The following is a 14,519-nucleotide window of genomic DNA, read 5'->3' on the forward strand; positions in this document are numbered from 1 at the left end:
ACTTTTCTCACAAGGTTATTGCAACTACGCTCCCAGTTTTATAGCCGCACCTGTCATGGGGAAAAGAAGTATCTTGGGCTTCAAGAGGTGCATTTCTCACTACAAGGCAAAGGAGAGAAAGGAAGAAAACCCAAACGACCCTCATAAGAAGGTATATAGTCCTACCTTTGTTTAAAAAGTACTGCTAAAGAAGAAAGCAGGACTACAATTCTGCAGTGTGCTCCATAAGATGGACTCACTTTACAAAAAGTCACCATTCATATAAAGTCACCTACGTTTAGGGTTTTTTTGGTTTTCAGATTTCTTTTTAATAAGGATCTTCAGATTACCTACATAATACTACATATACTTTAACTGATACAGTAACAAGTTACCTACAGAAGAATTCAGCTTACAGAAACATGTTCCTCTAAACCTGCTAACTGATTCCAAGTTCATGAAGACCATAAAACTACATATACGAGTAACTACATAGACATATACTAAAATGTTTTCCTTAACTTCAACATGTACATTGGCTTAACACAACTGCCAAGACACAGGGTGTGCTCTACCAGACATTCCTTTCTAGCTCGTTCATTTAAAACTACAGAATCAGATTGGCAGTCAAAGTGCCAGAGTTAAAGTCAAGCTTAGTTTTTATTGGCACATTAACCTAGTTCTTTTACTTCTACAAAATTCCACTGTACACAACTTTTATTTTTTTAAATGGAAATTTAGATAATGTCACAGTCAGCATAATTTAATTTTTTCACCTGAAGTGACAGTCAAACAGGAAAAATAAATCCTATGAACTTTCAATTAAAAATCTACTGAAATCTCACACACCAACTGCCAGCCTGCATCTGATGATTTATAATGCTTTCTGAGAGACAAAGCATGGCAAAAATCGCCTTTAAAATGGCTGTCATCTCCTTTTGTTCTAACAGTCTGAGGACCTTGCTGTTCATCAAGCATCAAGATACACTCCTTCATTCGTTCAGTACATTATTCTAAGTGATGCTGATCTCAGAAAAGACAGTGGCTTCTATCATCTAACACTTTTTTAAAAAATTCTGATAGGCTACTTAATTTAACTTTGTCCTACTGTGACCAGCAGGATAAATACAAAACCAAATCCTCCTCCCCTTTGGTTTAAGTAGTTTAATTTAGGACTGCAAATGTTATTAGCACAGCAGTATGTTTATAACCTTTCATCACCCTCAAGCACAAGTAACTATATGCATACATCTACTGAGCATCTGCATATCTTCAGGTTCCTTCTAAAAATAACTTACCTCTGAATTGGCAGCAGGTAACTCTCTCTTTGGAAACTACCATCTCCCTGGAACACTTTCACTATTTAGAAACATCCCTCATACAATATTTTGCCTTGACTCATCTCTTTAGCAGTATGTATACAACAATGACGCCAAAATGTTCTTTGCATCAAAGTCCTACAGCAAGAGCTTCCATCCACCAAACCAACGTAAGCTGTGTCTCTTAAAAGTAATTGTATTGATCAGAGAATGCATATTAAGCTGATACAGTTGATAAATCAAAGTCTGAACTGCTTGTCTTATTCTTGTCTGTAATACTATAATAAGAACCAACAATTCTGGTCAAGGAAATGGAACTCACAATCAACAGAATGATATTAATAATTTATTATGAATTTGATTTTCTTTTAGAAAATAATCTCTCATTCAGTAAGGCAACAGCAGGCAAATGCAGCTGCAGGAGTAAAGTCTTAGCTGTTAACAGCCACTGACACATTCCGTCAAAGTATTATTTTAATCCAAATAAGGGCATACTTCTGAAGATGTATTTAACTTAGGCTTGAATAAGCGTTTGTACCTACGTAAACTATGGCTAATGACACTTTTAAGAACAAGTTGAAAGCTTTGTATTAAAATGCACAAGCACTATGAAGCTACAACTGTAAGCTATTAAGAAATCACCGCCATTTTAAAAGTTACATGAAATATAGTAACACATCATTAAAAAAAAAAGTAAATCAACTGATCACATCCTGAACTCCAGTATTAATGTCAACAACTTCTTTCAAAATATGTAACTGTGTACTTCATTTTGGTCCCTGAGGCTTCTGACTAGACATGTATTTACATAAAAAGACACTAATTCTCAACAGAGCAGTTCCATCTTTTGGAGATTTTCAATGGCGGTTTTCATTTCAAGTTTCTGCCTCTAATAATAATGAGGTCCTAAAATTAACAAGTTTCAAGAAAATAGTAGAACCTTCTAAAGGTCTATTTGAAAGACAACTCCTTTATAAGTATGAGACCTAACACTAGTATCAGTAATAAAAATATTTCACAAAATAAAAGGCTTTTTATTCACTTGTAAAGAATTCACTCTATTCTCAGTATCATTTTTATCAAACAATTACACAATAATTATGCTGTTACAACTACGAACTGTGTTCCTTTGCTCTTCAACTCATTCATGATTGAGGCACAGACTATTAGTTATCAAGGTGCCCCTGACGATTTTAATCAGATACTAAAATACCTTTTGGGATCCAAGTTTTATTATTTCCTTTCAAAATATCTAAGCTTGAAATTACTTTTCGAAGAAATATTTACCAAGCATTCTCTGAAAATAACCTGAAAACTCATCTGTTTAACAAGTCTGTACAAAACACCCACCACCCCTGTGTAACATGCAATAAATACCAATTGTCTACTATAAACTCATAAATCTTATTTTACTGCGCCTATACAATTAAGCCTACTGTATAGCTTGATAGCATATACACACACCCAATGCTACAATGTATATGACAGCAGAGCAACATAAACACAAAGAATATCATAAACATCACTACAGAAAGTATTCTGGTGAAATAAAGACTGCAATGAAAAAAGCTCCTAGTTTAATGAGCTCCTTGTTCTACTGTGAAATATCCTGATCCTTTGTTAAACCCTATGGATTATTTTTTGCGTAACAATGCCTTCATACCAGGAAGAAACCTGAATAAAACCAAAGCAAATTTACTTACTTCCTACTGCAAGGCAGAACTTCAGAAGAACAGGTTACTGTTTGAAGACTCTTAAGCTCCTTTATTATAGTAAGTATAACACAAAGGACTGAAAGAAATCCCATGGTTTCCTTGTCTATTGAAGCTCTTACGAATCAACTATCTTCATGGTTTTGAAGAAGTTTTTCCCCTTATACCCATTTATTTAAAAGTTAGTAGAACAATATAACACTAGAAAGCATGGCCTACAGAAATACTGAAGAAACTGGAGAGGTTTAGCCCAAGGAAAAGCTGAGGGAAGACACAGACAGGCTTCTAACATGTAACAGAAAGACAAGAGGGCAGTTAACATTCACATCACCTACGGCCAAGACAAATTATGTCACCTACTAAACCAAAGACAACTCGGGTTGGACAGCAGTTATAAAATCACCATAAAGTTCCCCAGAATCTCCTGCCAGAATGCTCCAGTTCTTGCGTAAGCCACAGGACCTGCAGCCCTGCCTCTTCAGTAGCATCAACACCAGCCAGCTTGGCTCCAGCTGATGCGTTTTTCTTCCGAACCTGACTGAAATTCCAGATTAGGCACGAAGAAAGCTTTCCAACAGTAAAGACAGTTATTACTCTCCGCACAGAATGCACGATCTCTGCTATTAATTTTCTGACACCAAGTTGGGCAGAGAGCTATTCGATCTGTCTCAGAGTACGAAGGGGCCAGAGGACCTGTCAAAGTCTATCTCCAATCCATTCTTCTGTTCCATTTACTTGTAAACAGGAATAATGTCCTCATTTTGACTACTGAGTATAAGCTTTAGGTAACTTGACCATATGTCTCTGCCCTGTTTTTAAGAGGCTTTCTAAATTCTCTAGGAACTTAATGCCAATAGGACACCAGTCAGTGGCATCTGTTGCTCAAGACTGCTTGCTGCTTTCAACATCAAAGAGAACTTTTTCTTAGCGCACATCGCTTCATGCCCACGCTATAATAACCAAAACCAGAGGATGGGCACGGCCAGGCCCGCATCCCGCGGGGCTGGACACAGCCTCCCAAAACGCGGGGCCACGTTAACCCCCCCCCGCTGCTCCCAGCACGGCTCCCAGCGGCCGCGGCACACGGGATGGGCTCTCGGTGCCACCCCGACCCCTCCCGGCGGACGCAGCGGGGGACGCGCCCCCAGACCCGCACGACCCCGGCGGCAAGAGCCCCAGCGCCCCCCCCCGAAGCCTCCTCAGCCCCCTTTCAGGTACCTCCAGCTTGTGGTTGATCTGGGACACGGTCTGCGCCTTGTGGCAGAGCTGGGCGAAGCAGGAGCTGAGGCTGGTCATCTTCTGCCGCCCCTCGTACGTGATGTCGGCCTGGTCGGGGTCGATTTCGCCCAGCAGCAGGTCCACGTCCACGAAGGCCTTGTCGAACTCCTTCTCCAGCACCTCCAGCCAGCGGAACATGGACACCCCGCCGCCCGCCGCCGAACCGGCCGCGGCACCGCCGCAGGCCGCGGCGCCCGGCCCGCAGGAACCGCCGCCGGCCGCCGACATCCTCCCGCTGCCGCCGCCGCTGCCGCCGCCGCCGCCGCCCCTCGCACGCCCCGGGCAGGGCAGGGCAGGGCAGGGCAGGGCCGGCAGGGCCCGCACCGCCCGCCTCAGCCCCCACCCCGCCTCAGCCGCCCCGCGCAGCCCGCGCCCTGCGCGCCCCTTCCCGCCCCGCAGGACACGGCAGCGGCGGCGGCAGCGAGCCCGGCTCCCGCGGGGCGGCCACGCAGGGAAGCCAGAGGAATGTGCCCGGCGCGCATGCGCGGCGGCGCTGACAGGCGGCGGCGGGGGCGGGGCGCCGTCGCCCGGCGGGCAGCAGCGCGCGGCTCGTGCTGCCTGCCACAACTCCAGGCGGCGGCAGGCAGCAACGGCCGAGCCCCGAACCCCCGATCGCGGCCGCCGCTCTTCCCCAGCTTGCGCCGCCAGGGGGCGCTGCGGGCCGGGCCGGGAGGGGCCGGAGGGGACAGCGGCCCTCGTCTCCTGAAAAACCCCCCCGAAAACGCCCGTGGCGTCTGGCGCGAGCGAGACACAGATTTTCACCGGGAGAAACGCCGTTTTTACGTTGCACTTGGCACTTCTCAACTTGAGACTTCGTGTCGGGGCGTGCGGCCTGCCCCCGAGGAGGCGGCCCGGCCGTGCCCGCGGGGACCGGCGGGGAAGGGGCCCGGGGGGTCACTGCCGCCGGACTGACACCTGGCAGCACGGGCCTCGCAGGCCCTGCACTGTGGAACTGAATCATAGAACGGTTTGGGTTGGGAGGGACCTTCAAAGGCCATCTAGTCCAACCCCCTGCAATCACAGAATCACAGAATGTTAGGGATTGGAAGGGACCTCGAAAGATCATCTAGTCCAATCCCCCTGCCAGAGCAGGAACACCTGGGTGAGGTTACACAGGAAGGTGTCCAGATGGGTTTTGAATGTCTCCAGAGAAGGAGAATCCACAACCTCCCTGGGCAGCCTGTTCCAGTGTTCCGTCACCCTCACTGAGAAGAAGTTTCTTCTCAAATTTAAGTGGAACCTCTTGTGTTCCAGCTTGAACCCATTGCCCCTTGTCCTATCTTTGTTTGTCACCGAGAAGAGCCTGGCTCCATCCTTGTGACACTCACTCTTTACATATTTATAAACATTGATGAGGTCACCCCTCAGTCTCCTCCAAGCTAAAGAGACCCGGCTCCCTCAGCCTCCTCATAAGGGAGATTCTCCACTCCCTTCATCATCTTTGTGGCCCTGCGCTGGACTCTCTCCAGCAGTTCCCTGTCCTTCTTGAACTGAGGGGCCCAGAACTGGACACAATATTCCAGATGCGGCCTCACCAGAGGAAAGGGGGAGGAGAACCTCTCTCGACCTAAATGAGCAGGGACATCTTCAACAAGATCAGGTTGCTCAGAGCCCCATCCAGAATGATTTGAGACAAGAGGGGTCTTTTGAGGAAATTTGTGTTTGTGGGGTTTTTTTGGTTGGTTGTTGGTGGTGGTTTTGGCCAGATACCTTTAATTTGCTTATATATGCAGATTTCATAAGAGGAAGTACTTGATTTCACCAATGACATGATTTTTCAAGTAACACATCTCAGCAAGATTGCCAGCTGGTGGTCCTCCTTAGGATGAAAGGACACTCATGTTGAACAAACCAGCCACACTTCTAGTGGTTGAAACTGTAGGCTTTTCAGACAAGCACCTCATCTGTTGACTGATGGAACACATGATATGTATCTTTCAGGAAGTTCCACTTTTTCTCAAGTTCAAAAGAGAATATCAATAGCTGGAATACCAACAAAATTACTGAACTGTACACATTTCCCCCCTCCTGCGGGAGGAGGAAAGACAAGTCTTTGCTACTGTATTCACAAATGCGAGGAGCAGGTGCAAACCACACAGCTGGATTTGCAGTTACACATTCATTGCTCGTGCTCAGCAAAGATGCAAACTTGCAAGTATCGTATTATGAAAAGGACTGCACTAGGCACCTTTGCATCTCTAGAAGCACTGATGAATGCAGTTATATCCGTATAAAAACTATTTGCATTTTTTTAGCTCATTCTGGTTGTGAATAAGCCATGTCTACACGGATGCTTTCTCCAAGGCACTCACCTTGGTTAAAAGCTCATCTCCTTTAAAATACTGCAATTGATTCTGATGTTGATTTCAGTAGGAGCTTTGTTAGCAGGTCTTGTAGGGGTCTCATGCGGCTTGGCTTCATTGCATCATAGTAGTAATTCCACCTCAAAAGAAAAAAAGGATCATTTTAACCTAGATCGGGGCCCTAATCCTGCCAACGACGTGGCCCCACACTACTCTGCCAGCACAGGGGCCTGCCAGTCAGCGGAGGAGTGGACAGCAAGAAAATGGAGCCCTTGAGTGCCCTGCCCCAAGGCTGTAGGGCATCCTGGGGTGAGTTTCTTTCCTTGCTCCACTTTGCATAAATAATTGATTGGAACACAGAGAGACAGAAAGATACCACTTAACAGCTCAGTGGTTAGACCACTCACCTGGAATGTGAAGAGATAAGTCAGAGCAGGAAAGAACTGTATTTCCATCAATCTGTGCTTTCAGAAGAGCTGGATAAAAGCAAACTTCGTCACTAACAGTAGATATCACATTTCCTCTGGGATCTGCTATCGTAGGCTGGAAAAGAAGCTTACAGATTGTTATTACAAAGCTGCTCGTTTGCCCTTTACTGCTCAAATTGAAAGCACTGTAACTGAAGGTAGGTAGTAACAAACTGGATATCTAACAGGGCTGCTCTTACTGTTAATCCAATCCGTGATGGAAACAAAAGGTACAAGCACCTTTATATACACACACAGGAAAAAAAAAGTGCCTCAGTAAATTGGTGTATTTGGAATAGTAGCCGAGCAAAGGGTTTACATGTCTATAGTCACCCAAGTGGTTCTGAGTGAGCCCAGCTTAACAGAACATTTGCTTGACCTTTGTTCTAACGTTCATTCTCCACAGCCACACTCTCTTTTTTCACAACAGGGTCAGACAGGAAATCAAAGTATTTGCTGTGTCAAAAGCTAAACTATTATTATTGTTTCCATTAGTCCAGCCACATAATAAAATTAATTGTTTCAAGAGTATCAGTTTTATTTGTTAGCTTTGGCCTTGATTCTGGTAGATATTACACTGGTGTAGTACCTATAGAATGACACTACATTCTTCGCCTCTTTTTAACAGAACAGTAATCTAGCACTTAGCCAAGCATTAGAATTTGCTGCTAATATATCTCAATCATGGATTTAAACAGCATCTGCTTATCTTGAGAAGGAAGTTTTCCATATCTGTAGCAAATACTGCCTTTAAAAACTTAATGCAACTTATGTATGACTGCTGCTTTTTAAAGAAACACATATTCTCAGGTTTTTAGTGTTCTTTCCCTTTAGCTTAGGGGTTGGTCCAGCTCTGTCTTAAATTGTCTTTGTCTACAATGGTATCAGAGTTTTGTGGTCATTAATTTTAACTCTTTCATCCCTTATCAGTGCTACCTTTGCTTTGCATGTCCTTACATTTCACAAGTCAAACAAGGTTTTGTCTGTGCTTATTCCGCTCAAAGATTAGCTTCTCAAATACAATTCTTTCAAAAGCCTACCTGAAGCATTATATCAGTCTAATACTTGCTGGACTATGGATAAATGAGAAGGAATGCTATATATTATTAAGAAAATCCATGGCTGTAACACCGAATCTGAGTAAATGTAGTTACCATTAGGTACTATTTATATTCCTCACCAGAAATACCATGTAAAAAGGGGGATTGAAATTAAAAGCAAATATCACTGATATAAGGGTAAACACACAAATAATTTCATTATCTCAAAACTATACTTGTAGGTCCCCTAGAAAATTCTGATAGAAGTTCCACTTACCCTTGAAATGCCTGCCGAAAGTGCCCAGACCACCTGAACTATGTTCTGTAAGCAAGCCATGCAGTAATTAGGGAACTGAACCTAAGAGAGGTTAGCAGTTTGGGCCTTCAGTTACATTAAATTAATTTAGAGTAAGGTGCAGTATACTCTACCTTGATAACATCAACAAAATAATTGAAGAATATTTAAAGAACAGCAGTAGTTTTAGTCAACTGGTCTAGCAGTAAGAGTCCTTTCTACACCCAGGAGACATTTCTAACAAATAGTTGCAGCAAGTTATACATCCAGAATAATTTAAATTTGTTGAATACTTTTAATGTCAAAAGGGCTTCACTGAAAGCTTCCTGATCTGCTCACTTGACCTTATTGATCATGTAGAGCTGGTGAAACTGAACACCACTTATTTTTTTCACATATAATTTAAGCAGATAATTTCAATTATTTTAGACAAGGTAGAGTGTAGAGAATGTGAGGTGTCTGTGCTACTCTGCTATTAAATACATTTGAGAACAAACGGTACTTTATAAATTTAAAGCTACGTGCTTTAACTGATTACTGGAGTGCCTGATAACTTGTCTGACAACTTTCCTTGTGCTTAAAGAGTAAATTACTTTAAGCATGAGGAGGACACATTTTCATACCAAACAAAGCAAAGTGATACCCAAATCAAAAGGAAAAAAAAATAATAATACTTCGATTGACATTACTATGGCTGTATATTTGGTATCTAGCGCCCATGCCGAGACTGGGAAAATGTGTGAGATATTCTACAAACCTTTGGTTAGACCTAACCTGCGCACAAAGAATTTACAATATAAACACATGTGTTTGCACATGAGGGTCAGTTCACCTGGAAACCTCTGTGATTGCAGCTGCCCAGCTGTGCGTGCCGGGCTGCAGCGCCTGCACGTGTCGAGGCCATCCCCTGTGTGGTGTGTGCTGAAGCATCTCGAGTGGCTCGATTGCGTGGGTGGTTGTGCAGTCACCAGCGGGGACACCAAAGGGAAACCAGAGAGAAGACAAAGAATATCTTGCAGCATCAAAGTATGGGAGAAAATTGAGATGATAAAGTAAGATTTTCATGTTCTAAAAAAGGAGTTCGACTAGGTGATTGGAATGTGCCTTTCTAAAGCATGTTAGAGGATGAAGTTATCCATCCGCACTGATACTTAAAGTGACATACATTTTCAGTTGTCATTACACAAAATTTCTGCTAACAAAACCCAGACTTTTTAGTTTTTTGTATTTTAGGTGATTCCTGCCTTGCAGGCCTAGAGAGTTCATATTTGGCTGCCTTTTACAGTCCATGCAGTGAGTCCATGGGTGCAACAATTCAGCCACTACTATTAATATTAACATTAATATTTCAAGGGAACATTCACTGCTTATTGGTCTCTTTTTACACAAGACAACTTCCACAAGTTATTTCTTCGGATCAGCTTTTCTTTTTTACTGTGCTTATTGTGGCATTATTCCCATGCTTATTGCTATGTATACACTTATGCTTAACTCTCCTCATTCTGAGTTTTTGTACTATTTTTTAAAATGAATAAAACACATGCCAAAAATATTCAGCTTTCATGGCATGGAAGAAGGAAACCATCTTTTTGTGCACACAGTGGGTATAATTTCAAAACCTGCTGTTTCAGGGTCCTCATCTTGTTGAAACTGTGCCTCACAATTTGAACAGTGGACGCTTTTGTACAGTTTAAGCTCCATTCTGGTTTTGTTGGATGTGCAGTCACTAGCTGGCTGCTCTTAAAGGCTAAAGACCTACAGAAACTGGCAGAGCCTGGCCTAGCTCGCTTCATACAAGACTCTGAAAAGCCCTTACAGGTCAGGGTTGTCAACTACCGACCAGAATCACTTTTGTGTGTGCAAAACCCCAAATACAGAACTGTCATGGTTGCAGCATCAATTGGATGATCCATCCCTGCTGCTTTACTTATAGGTGGCACTGCAAGAGGCACAGTCTCACAGAGGTTAATTACAAATCTTACATAAATGCTCATATACAAAAGATCCATGTGTTTAAATTCTAGGTTGAGAATGGATTCAGCCATCATATCTGCCCTCTTTATTTCCCCCTCTTCTTTCCTTTTGGACTAACTCAGAATATCATTCCTAGAAAACTGTCATCATGCCATACCATAATCTGTGATTTCATAAGCACTGCTGTCAGTGGCTCAGTTATTAATGAATAACAGTTCTCCATCAAGTGGATGCCATTAGCAGCAATACTTTAAAAGCCAGTTACAGCAGCATTAGTGGTATATGTGTATGAAATTATTTAAATTGACCTCCTCCATGTGAGTTCTGCTCATTTGTTTTTTGTGGGGTACCTGCCTCAGATGCATCTCATCTTGGTTGACATCCCTCAGCACTATCATAAAACTGACAATCACTAAAACTCCTTGATATGTGAATTTTTATTTAATAAATTTTAATTCCTTTTCAACAGGTTTCACTGTGCTAGTTCCTCTGGAATGCAAACGTGCCACAGACAGGTGAAATGTGAGAAATTCCTGAGGGGTTATTGCTTTCATCTTCTCTATGTAGGCATTGCCGAAGAAGAAAAGGAAACCTACTTTACTTATTGTGTGGAAAAAATTTCTCGTTTAAGTCATCCAGCAGCTGTTTCCAGTGTATGAAGATGACCTGGCGTGGAGTCAGAAAGTGCGTTTTCCACATACTATGAAAGTGGATAAAAAATGTTTCCACAAAATTTTTGGCATATGAAGAAGATTGAGACATCGTTTTCAGACAGGCCCCTGATTGTGAAACTCTACTTGCAGTTTTATTTTGTAAGAATGAAATACAAAATCGCTTTTGATAAATCTATAATCCTTATATTAATTAGAGATAATTAATTTGCCTAGAATGCATCTAGGTTGACATTCTTGATTCAGTGTAACCCTCTGAGGCTCTTTGTTTGAGAAACTTTTCTGTAAAGCAGTTCAGATTATTTCACCAGATGATTAAGGAAAGCATAGTGTTTTTAAAAACAATGTTATGATTTTTTCCCTTAGCAGCCCGATCCTCTCTGGAGATAAGTGCTTGATTGGAGGTAACCTTTGCAGCAGACAAATGCCATTTGTTGTCCCTATGAAAAACTGGTCCAAATCCAAGTTAAAAACCTCCAGCAAAAAATAGCTATAAATTCACACGTACTCAGTGACAGGCACTTGATAGCATATGGCAGCTAAATATGCCAAGGATCCTTCAGAGCATACGCCATCACTTAGCAGCTCCTAGTTGCCAAACTGTCTGTGTTTCTGACATCCCTCAGGGACCAAGCTCCTATCCATGCCCTGTAGGCCCTGAGCTGGTCTTTTCCTGCAATTTCTCCTTCCCATGGTCAAGGGACACGTCCAGTCCAAGAGCTCAGTTTCTCCATGTCTTTTGTGATAAGACTGCATCTTCCCTTGTGTGGTCTGTGCCATCATGTACCCGACAAAGGATCCACCTTGAGGTTTTATGGGCTGTCTTAACTCAGACATTTCTAAATGCTCCATAACTAGAGTTTTTCAGGCTCATTCTTCCCATTTTAATGCCATCTTTTATGTGATTTTCTAAATGTAACTTAGGTTAAAAAAATTATCTCTTGACAAACATATGTGTGCTTTTGTCAAACCTCTGACTTTGGTAAAGAAAGAAAAGGCCTGAACACCAGTACTGTAGATGCTGAAATCTTGTGTGAGGCAAGGCTTGTACAAAAAAGATAATATTTTTATTATACTAACTGATATATTTGAAAAAAACCCACCAAACTTCCCAGTACTTTATGAGCTCTTCTTCAGATCTGAACTCAAAGCAGCAATCCTGAACGATCTTCTAACTTGGATCATCTCAAGCTTTCTTTTTATCCAAATTTGTCCAATGTATTTTACTACTTTGCCATGATACTCTATAACCAATGTCCTTATTAAATGCCAACAACACAAAAGAGTCCAACAAGACTTCGGGTTTAGCAGGTTTTGATCTGAACTGTTTACCTTTGGTTAAAGCACACACTGTATAGAATGTCCCTGGGACTTCTTGCACGGGCAGTTTATGGGTGCTATTGTTCAGTCATTTGTTATTTCTGACAGAGAAATTTCTGACAGAGGAGAACATCAGGCCATTAGTCCCGTACAGGAATCCCCATCGAAAGGTGTGGAGAGTTTACATAAAAGCTGCTGGCAGGAAATGGCCAGCAGTGCTTGACGTTCTTAACATCCCCCTGCAAACCTGTGCAACTCATGGGCCAGCAGTGCTGCTTCCACAACAGAGATTCTGGAATGTTTATTCACTTTTTTTTTTTTTTCTTTTGCATAGCTCATATTTCCTGCTAGGCTTACACTCATACAGTCCCATGACTCTTTGTCGGTTTGTTTGCCACAAGTTCTAGAATCAATAAAAAACCCACAGGTCGTAGTTTTGTGCAAAAACAAAGGCATCAGCTCTGGTGGAGGCATGTCAGAAATTGTACAGAACAGATTTAATAGGATCATAGCTATCACTTTAAAATACCTGGCTTCTGAAAGCAGACATATACCAGGAATTAATGGATACATAGGATCATTCATGATTTAAATCTTTGTTGTTAATGTCACATAAATGAACTATTAAACCGGTAAAGTTTCTCTTCATTAGTTTGAAAAGACCGAGGGAATAGATATTCAAAAATGTAAAGAGCCAAGAACATTGCACCTTACTGTGGCGTTACCTTGTAACTACAGCTGTGCATTCTAACATCAGCTGAGTGGCTTACAATTTACACAATAGGGAAGGATGCAATATACGGTTCTTATGTAAAGGGATTCTCCGACTGACACTGCAGTACTCTAGAGCTCTCAACTGCAAACTATAGGGTGTTATCTTCATTTCTTTTTACCATCCTTGACCGAAGAGCATTTGCTTTTTGATGACATTTTTGAGGAACACAAATGCCTACATAAGATCCTGAGCATTATTGTCTTAGTGACCTCAGCATTTAAACTCAAGTCAGTGGAAAAACAGGATCAACGACTGTTCCAGGGCATGCTGATACATACCACTAGTAGCTGTTGGTATGCAGAAAGATTTTACACTTTGTCTGAGTACTTTGATTATTTTAGGAAAAATAAATAAATAAATAAAAGCCAAACCACAAACCAAGTACCAAGCCCTACATCAAGACACATTAAAATATTTGTTTTAAAAGCACCATTCCTAATCCTGCTCACTCACTCATTTTTGTTCAGTTGATCACTCTGGCATAAGTCCGGCAGGACTTTTCTGCAGAACTTGTTAAACATGCCAGTTTGACAGGTTGTTTTAGGAAAAGGTTTCTGCTCTTGCTGTTTAGTTTAGCAGATGCTGGGTTGCAGTTCTGTACGATTATGGAGACAGAAGGATCTCCAGGAGGGAATACGGCAACTGTCCAGTGTAAACCCAGCTGCATCCAATAGGCATTGCCATTGAGGACAGTCCCCAGTTCTGTTATCCATTTGTCAAATCAGCTTCACATCGTCTTCTGCTTAGAAAAATAACTGGCCCGGTTCTGAATTCAAGGAATAGGATTAGCTACTACTGAAAATACGATGGAGAGGATGGAAGAAAACAGGTAACAGTGCAAAGCGGATCAGTATGATGATACAAAGGTTTCCTATGTACACAGCTTTGTACATTGTAAATTGCTGAGTACAAAGAAAAAAGAATGCATAGCAAGTTAATTTCCTAAAATAATCACAAACTGAACTTTACATCTCTGGCTGGCACAGCTAATAGATGCATGAGAGAAGCACTAGTAAGTAGAGAGAAAACTCTGGGGGAAACTTTAGAGTTCTCCATCTGTCAGGGGTTAAATAGGTCTTCTTGATCATCTACCTCTTGATTTATACTAAATGCTTTCAAGTGCTTCACTTTTGTAATTTTCAAAGACAAGAATAATTAAACTTTGGTTTATGTGAATTACACAAACACAGGTAACTTAGATTTTTGTCCAGTCTTTAAAAAATCTGTACCACCCAGCAGCACTCAGCTGTATCACAGACACTCAGAAAGTGAATAGAAAGTTTTAGCTTGAAAATAATAGCTGCCTGGGTTTGGGTTTTTTGGGGGGTTCTGAATAATGCAAGAGGAAGAGTGAAAAATCTCCAGTGTTGTTGCGGTTGTGTTTTT

The 14,519-nt window shown here is 42.0% G+C and overlaps 1 protein-coding gene across 2 annotated transcripts in view; it reads right to left on the minus strand.

The window, feature by feature from the left end:
- The window catches only part of GOPC (golgi associated PDZ and coiled-coil motif containing), a 28,770-nt gene extending 24,043 nt beyond the window's left edge, over positions 1-4,727 (minus strand). For both annotated transcript variants that reach the window (XM_065632709.1, XM_065632708.1), the window contains exon 1: positions 4,229-4,727. In XM_065632709.1, the coding sequence (XP_065488781.1) occupies positions 4,229-4,516 (288 nt within the window). In that variant the 5' untranslated portion in view covers positions 4,517-4,727. The remainder of the gene's footprint in view (positions 1-4,228) is intronic.
- Between the last annotated feature and the right edge of the window lie 9,792 nt (positions 4,728-14,519).

Source organism: Caloenas nicobarica, chromosome 3, assembly GCF_036013445.1.
Source record: "Caloenas nicobarica isolate bCalNic1 chromosome 3, bCalNic1.hap1, whole genome shotgun sequence".
Classification (NCBI taxonomy): Eukaryota; Metazoa; Chordata; class Aves; order Columbiformes; family Columbidae; genus Caloenas; species Caloenas nicobarica.